The 1,806-nt window shown below is 59.8% G+C and overlaps 1 protein-coding gene across 1 annotated transcript in view; it reads right to left on the bottom strand.

Moving 5' to 3' along the window:
• Positions 1–1,743, bottom strand: part of CUEDC1 (CUE domain containing 1) — a gene marked incomplete at its 5' end in the record, with an annotated part of 6,141 nt that extends 4,398 nt beyond the window's left edge. The window contains one exon of the mRNA XM_009709042.1: positions 1,617–1,743. Within this exon, the coding sequence (XP_009707344.1) occupies positions 1,617–1,743 (127 nt within the window). The remainder of the gene's footprint in view (positions 1–1,616) is intronic.
• Between the last annotated feature and the right edge of the window lie 63 nt (positions 1,744–1,806).

Raw genomic sequence — 1,806 nt, 5'->3', positions numbered from 1 at the left:
CAGGAGGCAAACACGGCAGAGGTTGGTCAGTGGTCTGGGTGCCCGCACCGGTGTGTGCAGGAGGCTCTCTGCAGCAGCGCCTCAGGCTGAGCTTGGCCTTTTGCTCCTCCGTTACGCTGCTGCAGCCCCAGGCCCAAAGGCCATCGAGTGATGCTCCCCAGCGGGGTCCCTCCCTCCTGCACCCAGTGCTCGACAGCCCCGGGCACTGTTCCCGCCAGCCGGGCTGTGCTCGGGACGGTGCTGCTGCAAAGGGGACAAAGGGGGACAGGGGACCCCCACCTCTGCCCGGCGGGAAGGGGGACGGGGCGGAGGCAGGAGGGGACGGACATCCCACATGGGAACGGGGACCTCTCGGTCTGGGGTCAGCGTGGCACAGGGAAGAATTGGTGCCTCCAGAAGAGCTCCTTTGCACAGCGCAGACTGGCAAAGATTTTTAACTTTAAACCGTGGGGTTGAGCCAAGACAGAACCTGGTGTGGAGGCAAGGGAGAAGGGTCTCAGCCAGCACCGCTGTTTTTATTTCCTCCATCTAAAAAGCAGAGACTGCAATTTCCCGCTGACAAATGTCCATGCGCGAGGCACCTCACACTCTCCCCCGGCTCCCGGTGCAGTTGCACCCGGGGAGCAGCAGAGCCACGCTGCACAGCCGCAACCTTATCCTCGCCTGCAATATTTGTCTGATTTGTAGCTGCTCTGAGAGAGCCATAAAAAGCAAAAGCACACAATTACCGGGGAAAGAAAAGGGCAGCTGCTCCTCTCCTCCCCCTGAGCCCAAATGAATTGGCATGTTCCTATTCCCAGAAAGGTAATATAGCCCGTGAAGCTCAACTTGCAGGGCAATCATTTATGAAAACGTGGCAGGCTGCCTTTGGAGCCAAAAAGGGAGGGAGGAGCCAATGCATGGGGAAGGCAAGGTGCCTGCAGCCCCCCAGGCCCTTGCCAAGCCATGGCAAGCTGTTTGTGGGCTGACTCCCATGTTAGCAAAGGGGCCGAGGGACGCCCCGGAGATGCGGCGTGCCTGGAGCTGAGCTGGGTCCCCAGTGCGGTTGGTGCTGGGGCTGCTCGTTCCCCCCAAGGCGCTGCGCGCTGCCCGCCCAGCTGCGGGTTTTTAAACGCCCCTGCACCCCAGGCCCTGTTCCCTAAAACCCCGCCACAAAGCACGTGGGGTCTCTGATTTCCCAGGGGCAAATCCTCTGGTTTGCCCTAGATTTTCCACCCAAGTCGCACTGTCCCAGCCCCCAAGCGCCCTGGCAGTGCCGCTCGCCCCAAGAGCATGTGCCGGTCCTGCTGCTCCTCACGAGGGTAGCAGGTAATATATTTTAAAATAGTTTTAAATATTAGGTGCTTATTGCAAGTGGCATTTCTGGCACTAATCGCTGGGCTAATGGCAGGAAAAACATCAAAACCTTGCTGGAAGATTCCCCTTTCGCACCTTGCTCACTTCAGTTTCGCCTTGAGCAACAACATGCGCTCCAAGACTTTCTGTTTAGTCTGCACCCAGGACCCAGATGCTTTCAGAGCACTGACGCTGCAAGCTCAGGGTGGCTGTTTTTTTTTGGGGCCCCCATCCCACCCCGGGGAGCTGGGGCACGGGCTAGAAGGGGCAGCAAGCCTCACCTGTGCGCCGGCGGTCTGCTGGGGCAGGATGCGGAGGAAATCCTCAGGGAGGTTGCCCAGGAGCGGTGGGTTCCAGTTCCGGTAGCGCCCAGGTGCCGGGATGCTGCCAGGCCCCGGCACATCCGTCCTATGGGGCAAGCACAGACAGCACCTTTGGTGAGGGAGAAACCCACCGAACTCTGCCGCAGCA

The sequence above is a fragment of the Cariama cristata genome, unplaced genomic scaffold, assembly GCF_000690535.1.
Source record: "Cariama cristata isolate BGI_N322 unplaced genomic scaffold, ASM69053v1 scaffold19431, whole genome shotgun sequence".
Lineage (NCBI taxonomy): Eukaryota > Metazoa > Chordata > Aves > Cariamiformes > Cariamidae > Cariama > Cariama cristata.
The sequence above is the reverse complement of the archived record's forward strand: the minus strand, read 5'-3'. Positions and strand labels throughout refer to the sequence as shown.